Source organism: Callospermophilus lateralis, chromosome 1 (assembly GCF_048772815.1).
Source record: "Callospermophilus lateralis isolate mCalLat2 chromosome 1, mCalLat2.hap1, whole genome shotgun sequence".
In the NCBI taxonomy this organism is placed as follows: domain Eukaryota; kingdom Metazoa; phylum Chordata; class Mammalia; order Rodentia; family Sciuridae; genus Callospermophilus; species Callospermophilus lateralis.
This window is the reverse complement of record NC_135305.1, coordinates 193,405,761-193,428,328: the sequence shown is the minus strand read 5'-3', so window position 1 is coordinate 193,428,328 and position 22,568 is coordinate 193,405,761. Positions and strand designations below refer to the sequence as shown.

The 22,568-nt window shown below is 37.1% G+C and overlaps 1 protein-coding gene across 4 annotated transcripts in view; it reads right to left on the bottom strand.

Moving 5' to 3' along the window:
* The window catches only part of Rbms3 (RNA binding motif single stranded interacting protein 3), a 663,558-nt gene that overhangs the window by 456,257 nt on the left and 184,733 nt on the right, over positions 1–22,568 (bottom strand). For all 4 annotated transcript variants that reach the window (XM_076843087.1, XM_076843092.1, XM_076843100.1 and 1 more), the window contains exon 3: positions 14,036–14,094. In XM_076843087.1, coding sequence (XP_076699202.1) covers positions 14,036–14,094 — 59 coding nt within the window. The remainder of the gene's footprint in view (positions 1–14,035; positions 14,095–22,568) is intronic.

The window sequence follows — 22,568 nt, the reverse complement described above, 5'->3', positions numbered from 1 at the left end:
AATAATTTTCACTTTGTCTGGGTCCAGTTTTGTGGTTCCCAAACTCTCCATAAGGAAGGGCCTGTGCACTTTAAGTGACCTGGACCAAGGACAGAGACGAATCTTCATGACGCACATATTACCCAGGAGGTCACTTTTTCCACTATTGCCTGGAACAGCTCAGTCCTACGTGTGACCTGGGCAAAACATCAATCCAAGTTCCTGGCAAGCAGAGGGAAGCATTTCCTCTCTAAACTTAGAGATGAAGTTTGTATTTCTGGAGTGGATCTGAAGGTCAGAGCCTCTCTGTGTTTGCACATGTGTGCAGTTAGCGAAGGAGGGCTGGGAATTCTGAACACAACCATCTACAAATTGTTTAGAGAACAAAGCCCAAGTGAAACCATTTGCAGCTCAGAGCTTCAGGTAAAAACTTCAACTCCAAAGTGAAATCCAACTTAGCAAGCCTTGGCATTTGTTCTGCATTTTTGTCCAAAAAAGTAAAAGAGAAAAAAAAAAATCTCTGGCAGGGAGGATGCTTGCCAGTTACCAAGTTGGGACAGAGATGCTCTGTTATTGTTTACAATGCACATCTTCTGCATAGTTACATGCTGGAGACAGTCTTTAGCGTAAAAAGAAACAAGAATGACTTGCTTTTGGTTACAAATATGGAACGGTTGCCTAGCTGTTATTAGACTAACAGCAGATGGTGGTGTGGAAGAAGTAAAATAATTCTCTCAATAGTCCCATTATCAAGATCCAGTTATAAGAGCAGAGCTGGGCAATGGAATGTCAGGACAGGATCCCTCTCAGGAACTAGGTGGGAAAGGAAGGGAGTTAGAATCTAAACCCCACAAAAATTCACACTCAAATGCAGGCAGAGTATTCCAAGGCACCATCTCCAGAGGAAATACACATGAGTTTGAATATAGCTCTTGGGAAAACATAAACAAAAACAAAAAAACTGACCACAGTTTGTGAAGGTTTCTTTAATCACAAATGGGAATGAGGGACCAGGTGGATTTGGGGATAGAGACTAGAAGGAAACTGCAGGCAATAGGAAACCATGTGGATGGGTGGGGGAAGAAACTTTTGAGAAAAACCAGAGTGGAAATGGAAAAATTGGCCTTAGCAGGCAGTTGGATGTTTTCCTGCAAGATCTGCTTCCTGGATAGGTTCAAATCATGAAAAGCCTTTGGCCTGTACTTTGTCATACCTTCAGAATCCAAATAAAAAACAGTTGTCTATTCCCCAAGTTCATCCATCTAGAAGATAATGACCTCAAAGCACTCGACACAACTAAAGGGTAAGCTGTTTAAAGAAGTCAAAAAGGGAAGCTGGGTAAGTCATTGGGATGGAGTGGCCTCTTCAGAGGCCAACCTTAAACCCACTGAGCAAACACAGAGGCAAGCCAAGGACTTAAACTCAGTGGAAAAGCACATTTGCTATGAAACTGCATCACACAGGCCCTTTCTGAGGAAGCAAAGCTCCTCCTGAGTCTGGGAGAAAGAGAAAATATTATCCACATTTTGTCTTCCTACCACCACCCATAATTTTACGGGTGTTTTCTCACTGAGAATCTATTAAACTACCTCTCACTTTGACATTAACACAGGTAGAATGCTAGACATTTGTTAATGTAAGTGCAAAATTGAAGTTAGCAGAAAAGCAGTCTTAAAATATAAAATAGGATCCTGTGCTTTCCAATCACTGTCTCTATGTTTTTATGTCTGTATTAAGTGACAAACAGAAACCTGAATCAATACTATTCACGCTGAAATGGAAGGAGGTGGATAGGGACTAATGAGTATTTCTTTCCAATTGTCTGCCTTCGTATAAACTCAAAACATTTTGCCTGTGTCTGCTTGTCATTAATGATATCCAGGATCATTTACGTTAGTCTTACTCATGGGGATTATTCTGTGGGGGAAAAGAGTCAAAGAGGGGAGTAGGCTTTGTGGTTAGATACCATGTGCTCGGATGCTGACTGCATGATATTTGACACATGATTCAGCATCTCCAGATTTGCTTCCTCCTGGTAGAATGGGGAGGATAATAACTGCCATAGTTTCTCGATACCCACCCAACAATAGCATAGGTTATTAAAAGTAGAAGATGCTCTGGCCTTCAGTAACCAAGCAGGTATGCATGTGACTGAAATGGATTGGTTTTAAAGAATTACTGGATGTTTTCACCTCCACTGAAAGGCATCCCTATCTAAATACTTTTAAACAGTGTTGTAGCCAAACAACATTCCTCCCGTTGGTGAATTTGTCCTTCTGATGAATTACAGGAATGTTTTAAGAGACTCCTAGTATGCCGAACAACTACTGATGTCTGAGTTGCACAGCATATCAGTATAAATATAATGGCGGGTACACACAGATCATAAACTCATTCTCTTTTCACATTGTGAAGTGGGGCTTGTCTCCTGGGCAAAAAGACCAAACACATCTCAGCCCTGGGGATTCACTTTCTCTTTTTTTTTTTTTTTTTTTTTTTTAATGTCTGGTCCTTTGAATCTATGCTATTTGGTTCACTGCTTGATTGGTTCATTGGTATGCTGATGACAGGTAAGGTAAAAATTTTACCTTCTATGTGGGGGGAATTCAGATAGGAAGTACAGGTAAAAAATGCTAGTAAATGCTAACATTGTGATACTAGAAAAGACAAGATATTGGGTTAACAGAGATACCACAAGTCTTCCTCTCCAAACAGACCGACCATCCCCTGGTTTGCCAGTGCCTATCACTTTCACCAGTTCATGTACCATATTTGCATTGTATTGTCTACAGATGACTACTCACAAACTGGAATCATCTTATCTGGAAAAACATACTTTATATCATATTTTAAATTTTCTTTGAAAGGAAACAGAGCCAAGGTCTTGGCCCTGGACTAGAAACTTTTGAAGGACATAGAGGAAAGATAGGCAAAACTGGACACCATTTTATGATGGTTTTAGTTGTATTAATAATGTGTATTAATAGAATATAATGAGTGGCAAATACACTGCTACAAAATAGAGCTGTAGACATTTTCACACAGGTTTCAAATATACAAACTTTTTCAATGCTTGCACAAGCTTTTATTTGGTAATTGTGAAGGCCATGTTAACTCATTATTGCTTGTCTTAGATTATTTCTTCCAACAGAAGAAAACCACAAAAAACCAGGAATCTACTGAAAGATAACAACTTCCCCAGCACTTCTTTGGTTGATGTAGCACTACACCTGATCAATTACAAAGAATTTAAGAAGTAAATCTCTGGATAAATGATTCAAAATTATCTTAGAATAAAAGCATCTCAAATATCTTGAACATGTGATACACAGAGACATGCTGACAAACATATATGATTATTTAACTTTAATAAATATATTCTTATCACATCTAAGAGATTTTTATGTGGATTTATGTTTCACCTGGAGTTGCTCTCATTTGGTTTAAAATACAATTGAGAAATTGAGATGAGTTAGAGAAAAATATGGAAATCTTTGACTTGTTAAGTTTTCCTCTTATTAAATCACTCTCAATTTCATCATCTACTTCCCTATGGAAAGATACCACCCATAAGTTCTTTATATCCTACATGTAAAATTAGAAATATTTTCATCTTGAACCCCTTGTCATTAAAAAATCTTATGAGAATCTTTAAAAACTGTTAAATTATAATAGTTTAATAATAATTTTTATGAGACTCCAAATTCTACCTCATATAGTTTTCCTTTACAAGAAAAAAATCCTTTTTTTTTCATTCATTCTTTATATTAAAATCTAGTTTAATTTTTCTATTATAGCAAACCTTCCCCCAAAGACATAAATTCCAAGGGGACTTATATTTCTCAAGGAATTTTGCAACTTGATTTCATTCATACATCTCCTGTGCAGTTTTTCCTATCAAAGAACTGCATCCCAAAGTGCAGTGTGTTCTTTAGCAATTGCTTCCCAGAAACCTTTAGTTTTAGCTTTTACTCTTCCCATAGTGCACAAGCTCTGAAATTGTGAGCATCCGTGATCTGCAATTTGAGGTAATTTTTGTTTATTGAGAAACTATTTCTTTAAAGATGCCACAGAGAGGGTAGGCTAAAGACAGTCTGTAAATATGGGTTCCTTCCACTTTAGGATCAACATCAGCTGAGTGGCCAGTAAGTCTCTCATGATGCCTGACAATTAAAATGAAGAGCTTTTTTTCTCATCACAAGCAGAAATTAAATGCAAACCTTGCATTTTTCTCTTATTCCCCAACACAGGAAGAAAAGCATGCCAGCTTTAAAAATAATCATATGATACCCAGTCCTTAGATCACCAATATTTTATGGATAAAGAGATATTTGAGCCACTTGTAACCCCTTGAAGAACAATAGCAATGATATATTCATCTTTCAAATTAAATTTAGGGTTTTATACTGAACTTTTTATATTTTTAATTTTTTTGCTGGATTTTTCTCTTTCAACTCTAGACCTCTCATTCCTTCTTAAAGCAAAGAAATAGATATTTTTAATAGTAATAGGATTAGATTAAATAATAATAAATTAATAAGAATAATAACAAGCATCAGTCAAAATACTGCCAACCATGTCTTCAATTTTATATGCTTTTCCATGGTTTCACAAACCAAGAAAGTGAACATTTTTAGACTCTTTTTTCTTCTTTTTACCTTTGAACTTGTAAAACAACACTGCAGAGTGAACAGCATACCAAAGGGTGAACCCAGAAGCATTTTTTTTTTTTTCAGAACCTATCCAACTCAATCAGAATGAATTCCACCACCTGCCACTGTGGTGGAATGTGCTCTTTCTCAAAGACATCGGGTTTATAGGCCTGAAAAATCCTGAGGGCTATCATATAGCCAACACCAAACACAGGAAAGAATCATCCTTGAAGTACTTTTAGTTTCTGTTATTAGCAAAGCCTGACTCAATAAACACATGTCAACTCATGAAACACACATTCCTTCAACACTTAAAATGTACTCAGAACCACATTAAAGCATGTGAGATGTGTAGAAGCCCTTGACAACCTGGTTCCTGTGAGAAGAAATGTCTCAGACCATACAAACGTTTACCTGATCTCTGTGCCAGACACACAACAAACATGGTTCCATGAAACTTGGAAAACAATTTCCCTATTGTAGATATAAATAATATCGTCTGACTGTTTGAGGAAACAGATGTTTGGAGATATTATATAACATATTCAAGAAACTAAATCAATTTTTTTCTTTCTTTTTTTTGTATAGATTACTAAAAAATCCATGGAGTGTCTTTTTTATTTATTTTTTAAAAATATCTGCAATTCTATTTATTTATGTGGTATTGAAAGTTTACTTAAATTTTAATAGACTGAACACACACAAACATACTAGTGCCTCACACACATTATTATATTTTACGTATCATTTTAAATATATATTACCATCTAAAACTTCTCATGTCTTTATAAGATCACTGATGAGTGACAATAGATAACTTTAAGGCAACAAAAGGGATAATTCCACATTAATAAAATAAACATCCTGAGTTAGAAATCATTGCTTTGTTGTTTGTGTAGTTTTTATTATTGTATGTCTTTGGTGCCGTTAGTATTTTTACCAGCCTGGAGAGAAAGACAAAGCCCTGGAATCTAAGTAATGTCTTCTGTCCTGAAGTCATTGGCCATGGAAAGTAAGTCCCACCCAAAGCCTGGGGAGATTATAATCTACAAAAAGGACCCTAATTGTAGAAGCAGGAGAGATGGTAAAGCAAAAGATTTTTGATCTTGGAAGGTGTTTGACGAAACTGGTGTTGCAAAGTGTCTAGACAAGATGGGAAGAGTCCACCAAAAAACAATTGATGTAGACTAGGAGAAGCAAGAAGAAAGAGCATCTTATGTGTATTGACACAAGTCAGACTCTAAACATAGGGAACTGAATGAAGCGGAGTAGATGCCTTATCTGGGCAAAGGGATTGCTGTTCAGTTACAAAACATGGCTTAGAAACATTTTCATCGTTGAGACATAACTCTTTTATTTTTTTTTTATTTTTATGACATTTAACATTCCATTGCAATATTTAAAAATTATTCTCAATAAAATCTCATCATTTGTGCATGTGTAAAAACATAAGATAGGTACAGTATTAAATGCTATCAAATACAAACTTAGGTTTAAAATAGCAATATTGTCTGTTATATTTAGTGCTTGTAGGCTTTCTTTTCTCTCTCTCTCTCTTCAGATTAAACCCAGAGATGCTTTACTAATGAGCTACATCCCAGTGCTTTCTAATTTTTTAATTTTTATTTTTTTTATTTGATTAACTGTGGAGGCTGGTCTCCAAATTGGCAATTCTCCTGCCTTACTTTTCTGAGTTGCTGATATTACAGGTGTGCACTGCCATACTGGTTTGTGGACATTTTTATTACTTTTGCCTAACATACATGAAACAGCAACTCTAGGCTGAGTAAACAGGTAGCTATAAAACTCTATTGAAGAAAACTGTGCAAGTGTATGTCTTCCAAAATATGAATATCTATTTTGTTTACACTGATTCCAAAGACTTCTTGAAGTTAACACAGAATAATAATGATATGATGATGATCATCATCACCATATGATTCTTTAAAATGTCTAGTACTCAGATATTGCAAATAATAAATTAGGAAGAATTATTTTTGGCAGGAGAAATAAGTTTGGCTGTAGTTGTCTGGTTGAGCCAAAGAGAACAAATGGAAACCATTGACCACCCATGTGAATATTATTTTTCCCCCAACTTTGGCTATAAAATCATTTAAAAAGACTGTCATTTTCCTCAAAATAGGTCAAGAATAAAAATTCCATGTAAACAGTACCTACAGAACAATTCTGAATCAGCCCAATGCACTGGCTGAAGGTACTAAAGTTCCTACATAAACTAACCTCTTCTGAAATAAAAATAAAGGCCAATATCAACACCAAACAAACATGTCAGTTTTTATATTGATTACCTGTGACTAGTGGCAAAATGAATGCCAGAATACAGTAAAATTCATGAAAGAAACGTACAGAAATATCACACATCTGCGATATCAAAGGAGCATACAACTTACAACTGTTTTTGTCCTTTTTTTTTTCTTTAAGTAATCTAATTCCATTATTTGAAAATTGAATAAATGTGTTTTTCAGATCATTTTGTTTCATGAGCTTCTTGCTCAATAGACTGTGAGCCCACCTGGTGAAGGTACCTATTCCTCTCCAAATGTAATTCCTCAGACTCATAAATTTCACAGAACATTTATTTTAGTTTGCACTGCTTTCAGGAAATAAAAGGTACTAGTAAAGAGCCTCTCTGTAGCATGGCACTGGATTTTCCCCTTTGCTTGCTTTGATTCTATGTAGAGCAGCTCAGATAAGTTTGCTCTCTGCCAGAATTAAATAGTCCTACTCACTGACACATGTACATTACAACCCGGTGCATGTCAATATCCCTTGGTAGGACTGATCCATAAGTAGGGGCAATGTCCCACTCTATCATGACTGTACCTAAAAACATGAGCAAATATACTATTTGCCCTTCCTGCTGGTCCATGGGTTTTATATAGCAATCTGCTCTTCACCTACTGGCTATATAAATATTTCCTGTCAGTGCATAAAGAAGAAAACAAAAATAAAATGAATTCCAAGTACATCCAACTGCTTGGCCTCATATTTAATCACCGAGAAATACTTAAAACAAAGTAGACAAATGGCCATGGATCTAGAACTACTAAATAAATACAGTCCAACAATATAGTCACACACCCCTCTCTGTCACTATCCATCTCCATACATTTTAGCAGGCGGAATTTTTCCCTTGACTGAAGAAAAGACAAGATTACAGGTGTACGCCTATAATCCCAGCAGCTCGGGTGGCTGAAGATTGAGGATCGCAAGTTTCAAGCCAGCCTCAGCAAAAACGAGGTGCTATGAAACTCAGTGGGACCCTGTCCCTAAATAAAATGCAAAGTAAGTCTGGAGATGTGGCTCAGTGGCCAAGTGCCCCTGAGTCTAATCCCTGGTACACTCCCCCCTCAAAAAAATGAATGAATGATATCACTCATGGATTATTCCAGAACTTTTAGATGCTTGTCATCATTTTTGATTTTAAGTGACATGTCAAAGGCAACATTAGTTTCAATAAATATAATTCAAGCAGTTTGTGACTCGGGAGGCAGGAGGGCATATTTCAGATTCTTCATGGTGCGACTGTATGTGTCGCCAGCACTCTCTGGCTATTAGGCATGGAAACTTTCTATGGAATATCCATTACTCATTCCCTCTGCTCCAAACACATAGCACATCAGAAAAATAGGGGTGTGGGGGTGTGGGGGTGTGGGAGGGTGGAGAAAGGACAGCCGACCTTACAAAGCAGAAAAAAAGCAGAGACAACCAAATTCATTTAAAATGGACACCTTATTGTCAATAGCTTCTTTCATTTAATTTTTCCCAACCGTTTAAACTAACTCATACATTGGGACTCAGGAGGAAAACCCAGTGGGACAAACAAAACCAAAACAAACAAAAAACAAAGCAGCACACATCTCAGAAACTCGTGCGATAGCTCTTCATTTAGTCCTTGTGTTTGAGTATCTGAACAAGTTTGTGGTCTGTTTTTCATTACTTCCCATCTGGAGAGATTGCTGGCTTTGTTCAGCAACTTCTGGTCATTTTGGCCTGACGGTGATGGTTTTGTTTTATGTTGTTATATTACACAGAACCAAAGCAATCACAGCCACCACCCAAGAAAGAGCAATCTTGAAAACAGAGGTTATGTTGAAAAATTTCCGGAAAATGCTTCCCAACAGAGCAAGGAGTGTGTGTCCCCACCCAACTAGCATCCACACCTGATGGGCTTATAGGTAGTGTGAAGGAGACAACTAAACCTGTCTTTCAGATGCTAAAATAGTCAAAGAGTCTATGGGGTTATGGAGGTTGATTTTGATACCCTTACTCTTTATCTCTAATGCATGTACTTTCTCAGACCTCAACTAAAAACTAACTTGCATCTGATCTGCTGCTTGTGCAACAGCTCATGAAAAAATGATTCTGTATCACATCTTTAAAAGCAAAATGGAATAAATCCTTGTCTTCATAATGTTTAGTTCTAATCGCACAGCCTTCATCTCAGGCGAAGTTGCTAATGATGGAAAACCAAGTGTCTCAGTAAAGTACAAATCCAATTTGTGTTCTATAATGACAGTCTCAATGATAGTGATTTTGTTTTAAGTAGCCACTTTCCACACTTTTCAATTTCTTCCCTTAAGAAAGCAATGGTCCTAAATAACTCAACTTCTGCCCATTATTTAAAGAAGCAAAGCATGGCGTTCTAATTCTTTACTATTCATATGAAATGATTTTATAAAGAAAAAAACCAAAAACATTATCATGAGTTATTCAGGTTTCATAGAAAGAACAATAAAAATATAAATATAATTAAAACCAGCTCAATTGTTCTAAGAGATGTATTTTTGTTTTCCTGCGGAACAGATTCAGATAAACATGAATATAATAGTAATATATCACACATAATTCTACATTTTAACAGAAACTATTTTGTATAAAAATATTTTATACAAAAGAGCATGAGATTTTGTCAAGCATTTTCCAAATATTACTCATTTAATCATCACAACGCTCTGTGAATGAGGCCCTCTTATCATTATCTCTTTACAGATGGGGAATCTAAAGCACAGCAAGGTTGAGTAATTGACTCCAAGTTACACAGCTAGTAAGTGGAGTGGCAGTGCTCCACCGAAGCAGTACAGATCTACCATAGTCATAACATAGCTATGCTTATTTTCAGATATTTATATTTCTCTATGTTTAGGTTATTTTTATATTCTTTAATACTGATCTAGTTTCACATGACAAACACTTCCCAGGATCTGACAGTCTAGTTCTTATGATTACCAATTTAATAGCTATGTAACAGTTGTATATGGCCCATAAGCTAGAATTTGAATGTTGCGTATATATTTTTCTAGAGTGGAGAATAGAAGAGTGTTCAGACTGGTTGCATGTATACACAATTTTAAAAAATATGTTGAATAAAATCTTTGGTACAATGTTCTCAGCGGAATAATCAGTATCAATGACTATGCCCTTTATTGCTCTTTCTGAACCAACTTTGCAAAAAGACTTCCAATGTAGCATGGTAATGGTGAAGATGTCATGCACCAGTTTCACACTGAGAAGCACTGGATGGCCCACGTGTTTGCTTTTTGAGTGGATATAAATGATCACTGTAAATTGCTTTAATTTTCATATTTCCTATGACTGCCTAACTTGCCCTAAGGATACCTCTTCTCTTGTAGCCCTCTCAAGTTTTTGTTATTCTATTGTGTTGTTGTTTCGTCCACACGGTTCTACCCACTTCTTTCTTAGTGAGTGGGTGGGAGTCTTGCATGTTCCTTTCTCGATACTGTCCCAGTCCTATCTAAAATCTCCAATTTAGAATCCCACATCAACCAACTTTAAAACCAACCTTCATTTCACCCTAGTCTACAGACCCTCAATTTATCATTCTAGTTATTTTTCCACAAATACTTTCTGTATTAGTCACTTTTGTCAACTTCTTCCTTGCTTCATTTCTTGAGGATTGCAGAAAACCCCAAGATCATCGTTCTAGTACCTGGTTTCATGAGGTCCTTGAACTCTCTGAACACCTGTATCTTCTTCCACATCTCAGAGACTTATTCCATGATCATCATTAATAACTATCAGCTATTTTCCTGAAATGTAATTTTTGTCTCTTCCTAATTGTCTCTATGTGTAATTACATCAAGGTCCACTTTTCTGGAAGGACATGCCCTAAATAGGACTCAGTACCCCATTAAGATGGTTATTTGTCCCAAAACATGACCATGCCAATAGTACATTTCTGGTCGTGACTGCTTACTTTTTAGTGCCTCTCACATGATATGCTTGGTGAACGTTATCATCAGTCAGAGTCACTACTGCTAACCAGAGGTTCCAAAGGCTGAGGCCAAAACAAGGTGACTGAGGATTTTTGTAAGTGTATAATGGTCACATAATCACCAAGGCTTCTTCACGTGACCTTCTCAGCAAAAATCTCCAGCCCTCCAGTCCCCACAGTCAGCTTCAGCATGACTGAAGGATTGATTTCATGAAATTTTCCCAGTTTGTTCCACAGTCTCCCCTTCCCCATCGCCTCTCCTCCCCTTACTTCTTCTTTTTTGTATTTCATAGTTACGGGTGCCTATTATGTTTTAAGACCAATAATTTCCAAACTACTTTTTAAAACCTGACTGCTAGGAATACAAATATCTTAGAGTGGAAAGCCCAATACTTACATATGAAAGACATAGGTATTTATGATGCTTACATAGCAAAATATTTATAAAAAGTTGGTGTAGAAACCAAAAGAGATGCATGTTCTAGTATTTTTTTCTACTACTTCAAATAAGCATGTGTCTATACCCTGTACACATCTCACTTTGGAAAGAGGTATTCTAGATTACACAGGCCCTGTCTTGGTTATTTTCAAACATCTCGCTAGAGAGACAGAAAACTAAATGAGCACTTACCAAAAATTATGGATAGGAGTTAGGACTTCAGCTGAGGAGCCCCACAGTAGTTTGTACAGATCAGCTTCTCCCGCACACTGGATAACTTACTTATGGAGACTCTGGCCTGCTTTTGGTTAAATCACTTTTCAAACCACACAATTATATAAGGATAGTTTTACATATGGGCAGTCTCCTCTATGTCCTCTCCAATGATATCCAGTGGTCAGAGACATCTGAATGGTTAAGCAGAAATCTGCCTAGGGAAGGGCCCTTTCATATGGACCACTGCAGCTATCAGACACATAATAGAATGTACTAGGGTTCCCTGATGTTGTTTGCCTATGATGATTAATGCCTCTGGTTGGTATTTCATCAATGGGATCAGCTGCCTGTCTTGGGATCTCAATTTTCTCTGTTTGGTCCCATAGATATTTTTACCCAAAATAGTTTGGAAATAGATTGGGAATCATACTCTAATGCTTCTAACATACCAGAGGCTTCCCACAGCAGGAATGACTGTCATGGTCCAGTTTTACTCCGACATGTTCTCCAAGATACTGTTTTCAGTTGCTCTCCGTAATGTACCCCTGCCCATTTCCTTTCCACAGATTATCCTTTGGTGATCTCACTCCCTTGGCCATCTGTAACCCTAAGCTTTCTCGCAGATTCCTCTTTGACATTTCCTACACAAATGCTATGCCAGGTCCTCTAGCTCAGCATGTCCAGCATGGAATTTATCATCTTCCCCCCAAAACTTGTGATTGCTGCTTCTGGACTTCTAACCTCTATGAGCAGCAAATTCTCTTCCCCAATCATGAACACCCAAAATGCAAGTTTCACTTGATGCCGCTTTACCTTTCATCTGCAGAGAGAGTAACTGGTTCTATAGTGACCCCTTTCCACTACCCTAATGACAATTAGAAAACAGAATGACTCTATCCTTATTTTTACCTTTGACCTATGGCTTCAAAACTTCCTTTTTTTTCTTTTTCTGTCTTCACTTTCTCTCCTTGTAATCCAATTTCACCCATTTTTGCTGAAATATCTTTTCTTAAATGCATAAGCAATCACAGTATATCTACTCAAAAACTATTAATATCAAAGGGTTCACGTTATATGCATAAATAAGTTTAAAATCTACAGAAAAACATTTTTAAAGCCTCCAAAAGCTTCATCCCATCCTTCTCTCTACCAAATTCCTTAACAGGTCTGATTTTCCAATCCAGCTACATGGGTCTACTCAACTATATTATATAGTATATAACTATATAACTATATTCTGAAACTCTTTCTCCAGAGCATCAACTTGATCCTGATATCAAGCATTCTGCCTTGCTTTTATAAATTTCATTCCCCCAAAAGGAATCTCCTTTAGCACATTGTTAAAACTGCATTTACCCCCAAACAGGGCTATGCCAATAGTACATATCTGATCATGATACCATTCTATAGATACTTCTGTTACAGGTTCTTCTGTGACACTCTGACATAAACTAGGGCAATGCATGTTTCCTAATAGGAATATTAAGAATAGTTTCTTGATTTCATTTCAACAAGAAATAGAACATTTGGGTGGCAGAAACCATGTCTTATCTTTGCTTTATAGTAACTACTGTATTTTTTAGCTTAAAGGAGACATGGAATGTTATATTTTTTAAACTGCTAAATTGACTCTGGCTCCCATTACCCAAATATATATGCACATATGAGTGGGTTTTTTTCCTTAAAATGTGTGCATATAATATTTGCATAAGAAATGGGGACAGTTTTTAAAATGATCTTGGCTCTTCCACACTTCTTGATCTCAGTATTACAGTGAAGACTGGATTAAGAACAACAAACAACATATGTTATAAGAAGCTTTCCAATTTTCCAGTAAGAACCGCAGTCATGCAAGAGAGACCATATAGATTTCACAAATAAAAATGTAACACAACCTTTAAAAGTATATGGGATTCTCAGACACTGAGAAACATAAGCCACAGATATCGTCAAAAGACTTCAGATATGTGTTCAGGAAAGGAAAAAAAAAAAAAAAAGCCTGACTAAATGAAATACCAACTCTGAAATCCTGTGAATTATTTATAGCCAAAGTTTAGATACAGAGGGCCCATCAATAAATGTATTCCTTGTCAACAAATGTTGCTAAAGCTTTAAAGAACAGAGAAATTAAACATGCTTTGCAAGAGAAAGTTTCCCAGTGCTCCTCATTTTTATATAGGAAATCAATTTGCATCCCTGATAATATCATTCAAATCAGACAACCCAAAGTTGTTAGGAGGTAATTTAGTTTTATGCTGAAGCAATTTGATACTTGTTCTGATTTGTGATTTTCATTTTGTTTGTTAATGAAAAAAATTAATGAGCGATGTTACCAGAAATACAACTCATCAAAGCACTGGCATTATTAAAGAGGGTTGCCATATACTGTACACTGCCATCATTGTGCAGCTGAGGCCTGGACCGCCGTGATTTAGCGACCATCAATCGAACAGCATGGGCGAGAGCTCAGAGTATGGATGCCCTTATACATACCTTTGCATTGATTTGTGTTTTTGTCAAGAATTGCCTTTGTGGATACAATTTTTCCATACCTGAAACAGAGAAAGAAAAAGCCCTGTTATTGTAACCCAAGGAACAGACTTAAAATAGCCTAATGAACTTCAGGGCATAATTGCGCGTGAATATACCACAGAAAACAAGTTCTGAACTCCCATTTCACACCTGGATGATCTCCTTTCTCAAGATCTTCTTTATTACTCTGCCATGCATTTCCCCTACCTGAGCACTGGGTTGTGTCTTCATAGATAACCCTATTGAACTATTGTTGGTGGCTGAAAGGAAATGCATGTGATTGTGATCAAGGTAACTTGTCATCTATGGACTCATGGAGAACAGTATAAGACTCAGGGCCAGGCTGAATGGGGTTCACCTCCCATTCTGACTCATACCTACTGCTGTGACTTCAAAGAGTTTAACCCATCTTCCTTAGACTTTAGGTTTTTTTCTTCTGAAAAAAAAAAAAAAAAAAACAAGAAACTACATATATGAAGTCGGGTTCAATCAACTTCACATCTTCAGAAATCCAGGTGTTAGGTTCCATAGGCAGTTAGTGTAGTAGTTCAAAGAATATATCATGGTGCTAAACGGCCACAGCTGAAATCCAGTTCAGTCTGGATGTATTTGATTGGCCACCACCTCATGTACTCTTTACACATCATTTCATCATCTAGTGATGTAGACACAATTATTCAAATAATGGTGTGGATTATTATTTATTTGCAATGATACAAATTTATTTGTAAATATATAAGATGAGGTAATAGTATCTTCCTTCTAGGGCTGATGTGAAGGCTAAAGGGGACAAACCTGAAGAACTGAGGACAGTGGCTGACAGTAGCTCACATTTAATCTTAGCTCTTCCGCACATTATGATTATTCTCTCATCTACTGTAGAATACCAGTATTTGGCATTCTCTGTGGTAGATGAGACATAAAAGAGGATACAGATTCTATTTCAAACAGCCACTAAATCACTACCATTTAGACTGTCAAAATCTTCTGGTAAGAAATTGGGCACGGATCTTTTATTTGCTAAAAGATGGAGTTTACAATTTACACCATAATATTTAGTGTAAGGGGTTTCATTAGCTATGTTCTCATGCAATTATTCACACAAATACTCACAAGTTTAAAACTTTTTTTGTTTATTTTGTATTACCTCCATGCCTAGTGACTTATATGCTCATTCCCTTCCAAACCCCCTACACCTGTCCTTTCTCACTTCAGAGTAAACACATACATGCCTCTCTAGCAAACTCTGATTTCATCCAAGAGTTTCTCTTTGGGGAAAATAACCAGTAAAATAATATATTTGAACAGTTCCTTCAGTAGACAATGATTCACAGATCATATCAAGGAACTAGATGTAATATTTATTAGTTTTGAACAATCCAGGCAAAGAAACATTTGCAAAATATAGAAAGAGAATAGAAAAGTAAAAAAAAAAGAGAAGAAGATAATGATGATGATGATGATGATGATGATGAAAAGGAAATTTGCTGAAAGTATTTTCCACAAAAGGTTCTGCTAATACAGTATGCGAATGATTTAAAAAAACAACAGAGCAAAAGAATTTAAAATATATATAACTAACGCATAATGTCAGGCAGAGAAAGCCTTAAGACAAAACTCCTTCTTAATTGGTTTCTAAAGCTTCTCCTGAAATTTTTATAGAAGTACCTTCAAAATTAAAATTTAGCTCTAGCTTTTAAAGATAAAATTGAAAATTACTGTTTTTTATACAGAATTACATCTCACAAGGGGACTCTGGACTGAAGGTATGCATATTGTATCACTACCTCAATATCACAAGGATAGTTTCTTCTCCACTAAATGTAGGATATGGAAAATGCTGCTATCATTATTTTACAACAACTTAAAAAAAATCAAGGTGCATTCTTGTAGAAAGAACTTGTATTTTATATTTTGGCAAGCAATTTAATAAAAAAGAAGAAAGAGAACTTACTTTATTTCCCAGAAACTATTACAATATTACCTTAAATGGAAAAATCACACACACACACACACACACACACAAAAAAAAACCTCACCATAGTAGTAAACTGTTTCCTGACTTCCCTATTTCTCATTGCACTCTAGGTGAGACTTTCCAACACTGTGAAGTAATAAAACAATGGAACCCAACTCTGAAAACTTGACACAACCTCTACCCTCACTGGAGTTATAGGAATTTCAACCATTGGCTTTGTTACAACGTTCTGCATTAACCATTATTTTGCAGAGCTAGGATATGCTTTGAACAACAAGAGAAGGTACTTAATGGGCCACTGGTTACAGTTCATGTCTGAACTCTCACAAGGGCAAACAGGTACTTTCTGCTTGAGTGGAGCTGTATTCTTCATGACCTGCAAAGTCAACAACTGATATAGGTAAATAAAGTTTAAGCCACTTTTTAAAAAGACACAAGCACAGAAGCCATCAAGCTAATATACTTGTGAAGAGCTATAGTAAATTTATTTTCCTAGTGTTTTGTCCAAGTGTACAAAGAGACTGGACTAAAATCTACTAGACACACTAAAAGTATATTTTTGCACACTGTGAAGGAAAAAATAAGATCTTTGAGGTTAAAAAAAAAAGAAAAGAAAAGAAAGAGGTAATTTTAAACCTATATTTACCTCCTTCACTCTTCCCCTTTCCAGGTTTTAGACCAAGACTTAAGTCTTCATAAAGTTTGTCTCCAACTGTGCCACCCACGAGTGGAAAGCAAAAGTCTGATATTAGAGGGAAAAAAATGTGACCAAATGACTGAAGGATTCTGGAAATGGACACCTAAGCAGTGGTCCCAGGTGCCTCCTGGATCCAGAAGCTTTCAGACAAATCCAATTCAAATCTCTATCTTTTCGTTTCCTACAGCAAGAAGAGATAAAATACTATCCACGGTCTACCTCCTTGGAGGTTTGAACTTCTTGGGGGAAAGAAATAAATGAAGTGACCACATTTTATACAGTAATTCTTTCCATGTGGGCCTTCTCCAGGCAATGTGAGAAGCCCTGATATAGCACTGCTAACACCTTCAGACATTAAAAAAAAATATGTAACTCCATATTGCATCTACATATTCACCAACTACCCAGAATGCTCCTGTGGTCACCAAATAAAGCCAGATGTCGAAGAGCATTTTCCTTACATTCTAAGAGTATTTCCTTAAACAGTAGCTATTCTACAATAAGTATAAATCTTATGTTTGAGCTTTCATAACTGAATTGTATAAACTCATATGTTGTCCATCATCTCTAAAATATTTTTAGCCTCACTTGTTAATACAGGTTTTACATATGATTTTTTTTTTAAATAGCCATTTCTTTCCTGGCATTTATTCTTAGTGTTAAGTGATATCTGAGTCAAACTATATTTGTTGATACACTTGATTATTCCGCATACAAGCCTAATTTAAACTAATGGCATATTTTATTTCCAAAGTTGAAGAGAAAATAAGAGCTATTATGGGTCTGCTCTTCATGAATTATGAAGGCATCAAATTGTTGGGAGCGTTCTACAAAGAATTTATTTTTAAATCCTTTGCTGAATCACCCACTGTGTATATTAATTCAAAAAATACAGGCAGAGACTGAAAATAGAGTCTCCGCAGTCAATTAACTCTCAGCGAACTCATTTTTCACATGCCTTCTATATTGATACCAGACTAGAAAAAGGTATCACATTTATTTAATGGATGAAACATTATCCTTTTAGCAAATGTGGTTGTTTGCCTACTTTTAGATGGCTCATTCATTCTTTGGCATTTGGAGATGCTAATGGAGCAAATCTGTAGCTCTGGGGCCCCTGTTGGAATGCAGGAGGGTTGTCCTTGATGGACTACATTGGTTTCATCTACAAGTTCACAACCATTAATATTCTGAAGGATTAACCAGTTCAAACTAAAAGTGAGTGGACAAGGTATGTGTATTTGTTATGGGCTGAAATTAATAGGTGGAAATATTCACCCCCAGTTCCTCAGAATGTGACTATACCAGAGGCAACATCTTTAAAGAGGTAATTAAGGTAAAATGAGGTTTTCTGAGGAATCTCCATACTGCTTTTCAGAAAGGTTGCACCAATTTGCAGTCCCACCAGCAATGTATGAGAGTGGCTTTCTTCTCACATCCTCGCCAACATTTATTGTTACTTAAATTCTTGATAATTGCCCTTCTGACTGGAGTGAGATGAAATCTCAGTGCAGTTTTAATTTGCACTTCTCTAATGGCATTTGCAGATAAATGGATGGAACTGGAGACTATCATGTTAAATGAAACAAGCCAATCCCCAAAACCCAAAGGCCAAATGTTCTCTCTGATAATCGAATGCTAACTCACAACAGGCTGGGGGCACAGGTAGTCCACTGGACTAGACAGGGCAGAGTGGGGGTAAGGGAAGGGAGATGGGAATGGGAGACAATAGAATGAATCAATGAATCGGACATAATTTTCCTATGTTTATATATGAAAACATGACCAGTGTAACTTCACATGATATACAACCACAAGAATAAGTTATAGCCCATGTATATGTCAAAATACATTCTACTGGGCTGGGGCTGTAGCTCAGTAGTAGAGCGCCTGCCTCGCACATGTGAGGCACTGGGTTCCATCCTCAGCACCACATAAAAATAAATAAAGATATTGTGTTCATTGTCAACTAAAAAAAAAAAGAAAAATTAAAAAATATATTCTACTGTCATGTATAAGTTAAAAAAAAGAAACTCTAAACCATGTATCTACACCAAATAAATTTCACAAATATATTCTACAAAATGTTTCCAGTTAACATACATGTCTGTGCAAAGCACCCTCCAAAGAACTTAAAAGAAGAGCCTATAGAAGTGAGATTTCTAGAAAAGTTCTTTTGAAAATCATAAGTGCTCTTCATATTTCTTAAAGAAAAGCAATTCTAAAAAAGTTTCTTTTTTCAGATAAGTGTGTTACTATTTAGCAAATTATATTTTCATGCTACAAACAGGTTCAATGGGATCCAAGGGGCTGTACTGCTATATTTCAAGTATGACCTTCTCTAAAAAATAGTGGTGCTCAAGCTTTCATGTGCACAAGAATGGCTAGGATGGTTTGCTAACACATATTGCCGGGCCCTACCCCTGAAATTCTAACTCTATAGCGGGCCTGGGGAATTTTGTGTTTCCCAGGTGAGTATGGCACGACAGGTGGTGCTCTGAGAATCACTGCTCCAAAAGACAAACACAGACTGCAAAGCATGAGATATGTAGGACCCCAGAGACTATGGGAGCTTTCCACAGACATCAACAACCATATCCAAAACTGCATTTTCTTTCATTCAAGTAACAGTCTATGTTTAAAAAATGGACAATGTTTCTCAGAGTTTTGCCTAATGATATTCATCATTTAGCCAATACAATGACAAATTACAACTAAAATCCACCTGTTTGGCATTCTTTTTCAGATACCTATAATGTATCTGAAAATTCAGGCAATATCTATTCTCATTCTTCACCCAAAATAACTGGTTGATAGTATATTTGATTGAATTGGAGTGGTAATCTAGTAAGAAACCTGGTATGCACATTTGATTAGTAACTGGTTAATGTCTTTACTGGTTCTTTAAGTATAAATGGATGTCAACCTGGAACAGATGCAGCAGACCCAAACTGCATATTTTCATTTTCAATCTCTAAATGAAATAGAGAATCACTAGTTTTCTAATCCTTACAGTTAGTACCTCATCCATTGTACATTAAGGTTATATATTTAGGTTATAGGACTGGGGTAGAATAGTCTGCCCTCTTAGCAGAAGGTTGTGATAAAGAGGTTTCCATGCCAACAGGGTTGCAAATCACATACATCTGGGTCCTCTTTCCAACTGATCACAGCATATTTGGGCATGCTTAGCATCCTTTCATATTTTGTCAGCTAATTTAGAAAAAGACAAGGGGCTTCAGAATCAAATAATATAGATGTGACTCTAAGCTCTAATACCCATATGGCCTGGGGCACATTACTATACTCCTCAGCTGCTGTTTCTTGATTTGTAATAATGTGATTACTAAGCCCTATTTTTTTTTACACTGTCTCTAAGCATTAAATAAAATACCATGTTAAAACTCCTAGCACAATATGTAACATACTAATTACTTCTATGCTTCCATTCTTTTACTAAATCCTGCCTTGTTACCTGTGCATTTACTGAATAGCATAATTGATAACTCAGATACGAGTATCTTTTGACCATTTGGTAGAGGCAGCACATTCTAGCTCAGTGCTGATGAAGGCCTCCTCGGGACACATGGGCTTCGGTGTTAGCATGGCTTCTCCTTTATACTCCCAGTGGATTTCCTGTTTGTTCTTGCCTCACTGGAGCTCCTTCTGGCTGCACCTGACTTCTTGCTTAGTCTATTCCAGGCTCAACCAATTCAGTACTGTCTCCCTGACCTTCCTAGATGCTTTCACAGCCTAACATTCCACCAGTATCCACTGCTCTGTATCCTGATCCTAGGCTCACCCTCTTCTCTATTTTCTCCTATCCTGGCTGTCAGCTAAGAAAGTCATTTTACCTGGTTGACCACATCCTGACCCTGGCATTCCTTGGTCTTCAGGGCTGTCAACTGCTCATTTATTCATGCATGGTTGACGGTGAACAGCAACACACCCCCGGGGCCATTTTGTCTTCAAGAGCCAAATCCTGTGGTATCAATTTCCAGAGTCTTCTGTGAGTGGCTTTTAGATTTTGGAGGGGCTTTTACATGCTCAGGATTCCATGTGTCTCCATTTCTGAGCCTCTCTTACATCCATCCCAATTTGTTTTATTTAGTTGGCATCCCTTTTATCACACTTCCTATGGGCCAGCTGTTCAAAGCTCTCTACATACATCAAATCATGTTAGTCATCACAACAACCCCCATGAGGTTGGCTCTGTCTGGAACTGAATTTAAAGATGAGGACAAGGAGCCAGCGACATCTTATAACCTTCCCAAGGTTACATAACTAGCAAGCAGCAAAAGCACTATCCAGTCTCCAAAAGTTGGGCTGCAGATCCCAGGCCCTGCTAGCACTTCAATATGTTGCCTCCAGCTCACGCCTCTAGCCATCCCTCCTGTCTCCAAACAAAAGTCACTGCTTTTGTCTCCCCTTCAATTATGATTCACTCCTGTGATGCCTGTGGCCTGTGTATCTACATATCAACTATATTTTTCAGAAATATAAACGTTTCCCTAATGCCAGGCCTCTTCCTGCTCTGTCTACCCTTACACATATGCAAAGCCTTGTCTGCTATAGCCTGGGCATCATTAGGTTTTCCTCTATTCATCCATGGCCCGACTTCCTGTATGATTGCTTTACTTCTGCTACTTCTATCTGCCCACTGCCCAATTTTTGTGCTGTTCCTGTGGAATCAGACTTTTAAAAATAGCCAGTAACTTCGGAATGAGTGAAATAATCAGTTATCATCAGCCTGGATATCTTGCCACCATTCAACCTCCTTGAATACCTTCCTTCTGAAACCCCTTAGATTCCGTGAGTTATCCTGGCCTGCTTATTCTTTGCATATACTTCTTTTTGTTTTGTTTTGTTTGTTCTCGTTCATCATACGTGACAGTAGGATGCATTTTGACACATCAGACATAAATGGAGTGTAACTTTTCATTCTGGTTATACATGTTGTAGAATCACACCAGTTGTGTAATCGTGTAGTCCATAGGGTAATAATGTCCGAATCATTCTACTATCCTATACCCACTTCCCTTCCTTCACTCCCCTCTGCCCAATCCTTAGCCCCTCCCATTGTGAATTAGTATATACTTTTGTGGGGGATACTGGGGATTGAATTCAGGAGCACTCGACCACTGAGCCACATCCCCAGCCCTATTTTATATTTTATTTAGAGTCAGGGTTTCACTGAGTTGCTTAGTACCTCACTTTTGCTGAAGCTGGCTTTGAACTTGCACTCCTCCTGCCTCAGCCTCTGGAGCCCCTGAGATTACAGGAGTGCGCCACTGTACCTGGCTAGCATATACCTCTTTATCTCCATTATTTTTACTCCTCAAGGTTCCGTAAAATATGTATACATCAAAGTTTATTTCTCAGTCCACTTTTGTTTTTGGTGCTGTAGTATTCATTAAGTTGATAAATCTCAAAATTTATTGTGCATGGAATAAATTTGAAAAAATTCCACTGTGTACACATATTAATATACCACGGTGAATTCCATCTTTTATGGATTCTATAAAGTACCAATTAAATACAATAAATAAATAAAATGAAGACTAAGAGAGAAAGGAGAATAGGGGAAAGGAGGAGGGGAGGGAGAGAGAAAGCACTGGGTACTGAAAAGGGGAAATTAGCCAGGCATAGTGGCGCACACCCGTAATCCCAATGGCTTGGGAGGATGAGGCAGGAGGATCTTGAGTTCCAAGCCAGCCTCAACAAATGTGAGGCACTAAGCAACTCAGTGACACCCTGTCTCTAGATAAAATACAAAATAGATCTGGGGTTATGGCTCAGTGGTCAAGTGCCCCTGAGTT